A 1,596-nucleotide genomic window follows, 5' to 3' on the forward strand; every position below is an offset into this window, starting at 1 on the left:
AGGAGTTGGAGGTTGCTGTGAGCTGAAATGCCATGGCACTCTACCCAGGGGGACAGCTTGAAGCTCCTGTCTCAAAAAAAAGAATGGTGTTTCTGGAACATCGTAAAAGACCAGTAACTGGTGGAAGCTATTATTTGAGGCTTCTCTCAAACCATCAGTCATTTTGCATCATTATTTTATTTGGTGGTGAGTGTTTGAAGGATCGTTGGCATATATTAAACATGCGAAATCTTAAAAACTTGCTAATAGTTAAGTATCAGAATGTTAGTTCTGCTAGGCACAGTGCTACATAGTTATAGTAAGGTGGGAGCTCTGAAGCAGAAGGATCCTTTGAGCCCAGGAATTCAAGACCAGCCAGGGCAACACAGTGAGACACCATCTTAAAAAAAATGACAGTTAGCTTGACACCTGTAGCTCAAGCCGCTAAGGTACCAGCCACTTACACCAGAGCTGACGGGTTTGAATCCAGCCTGGGCCTGCCAAACAGCATGACAACCATAACTGGGAAAAAAAAAAGACAGTTTAGAATTTTTGTATAATCTTTAGGAAAGCTTTCAGCAAAAATAGAATGTGGAACTCCCTGGCTTTGATTTAGGTATGGATCTGTAGGAAGGCCCTGGATTTCATTAATTTGGGGGACCATTTAGTTCTCCGATAGCAAAATATTTTTTATTGCACAGAAATTTTTTCTGGTCATTCTGCCTTTTCCCCCCTCAGATTACAGAGTTAAAGGCTGATTTTCAGTACCAGGAATCTCAGATGAGAGCCAAAATGAACCAGATGGAGAAAACCCACAAAGAAGTCACAGAACAATTGCAGGTGACTCTGCTTATATCTAGTATATGTAGCTGATTATATTTTATTTATTTCTTTTTTTTCTTTTTTTTTTTTTTTTGCCTCAGCCTCTCAAGTAGCTGGGACTACAGGTGCCCACCACAACGCCCAGCTATTTTTTTTTTTTGTAGTTCTCATTGTTGTTTAGCAGGCCCAGGCAGGGTTTGAATCCGCCAGCCCCAGTGTATGTGACTGGTAGCCTAACCACTGAGCACCAGCACCAAGCCCACACATCACCTTAGTTGCCTCTGTTTTCCTTGTACAGCATAGTCAATAGAAGGGGGACCTGGAATTTGAAATCTAGTTCTGAGGCCGGGCATGCTGGCTCATGTTTGTAATCCTAGCACTCTGGGAGACTGAGTTGACTGGATTTGGTGAGCTTAGGTGTTTAGGGCCAGCCTGAGCAAGAATGAGACCTAGTCTCTACTAAAAATAGAAAACCTAGCTGGGCATTTTGGTAGGTGCCTGTAGTCCCTGCTACTTGGGAGGCTGAGGCAAGAGGATCACTTGAGCCCAAGAGTTTGAGGTTGCTTTTAGCTATGATGATGCCCTAACTTGTCACTTGCTAATGTAATGTATGATCTTGTCTGTATTACTTAACCCTTTCTAAACCTCAGTTTTCCCATCTATAAAATGGGACTAATACCCTCACTGGGTTATCAGAAAGATTGAATGAAGTAATATAATTGAATGGTGTTTCAGCTTGGCGCCTGTGGCTCAAGTGGCTAAGGCGCCAGCCACATACACCCAAGGTGGCGGGTT

General features: G+C 42.9%; 1 protein-coding gene across 4 annotated transcripts in view; it reads left to right on the top strand.

The window, feature by feature from the left end:
- FAM76A (family with sequence similarity 76 member A) overlaps window positions 1-1,596 on the top strand; it is a 30,203-nt gene that overhangs the window by 25,776 nt on the left and 2,831 nt on the right. For 3 of the 4 annotated variants that reach the window (XM_003799824.3, XM_023519116.1, XM_023519118.1), the window contains one exon: window positions 718-819. The exons of the other annotated variant lie outside the window; for it this stretch is intronic. In XM_003799824.3, coding sequence (XP_003799872.1) covers window positions 718-819 — 102 coding nt within the window. The remainder of the gene's footprint in view (window positions 1-717; window positions 820-1,596) is intronic. 4 annotated transcript variants of the gene reach the window in all.

This window comes from Otolemur garnettii, unplaced genomic scaffold (assembly GCF_000181295.1).
Source record: "Otolemur garnettii isolate 467f Iridium unplaced genomic scaffold, OtoGar3 scaffold00156, whole genome shotgun sequence".
NCBI lineage: Eukaryota > Metazoa > Chordata > Mammalia > Primates > Galagidae > Otolemur > Otolemur garnettii.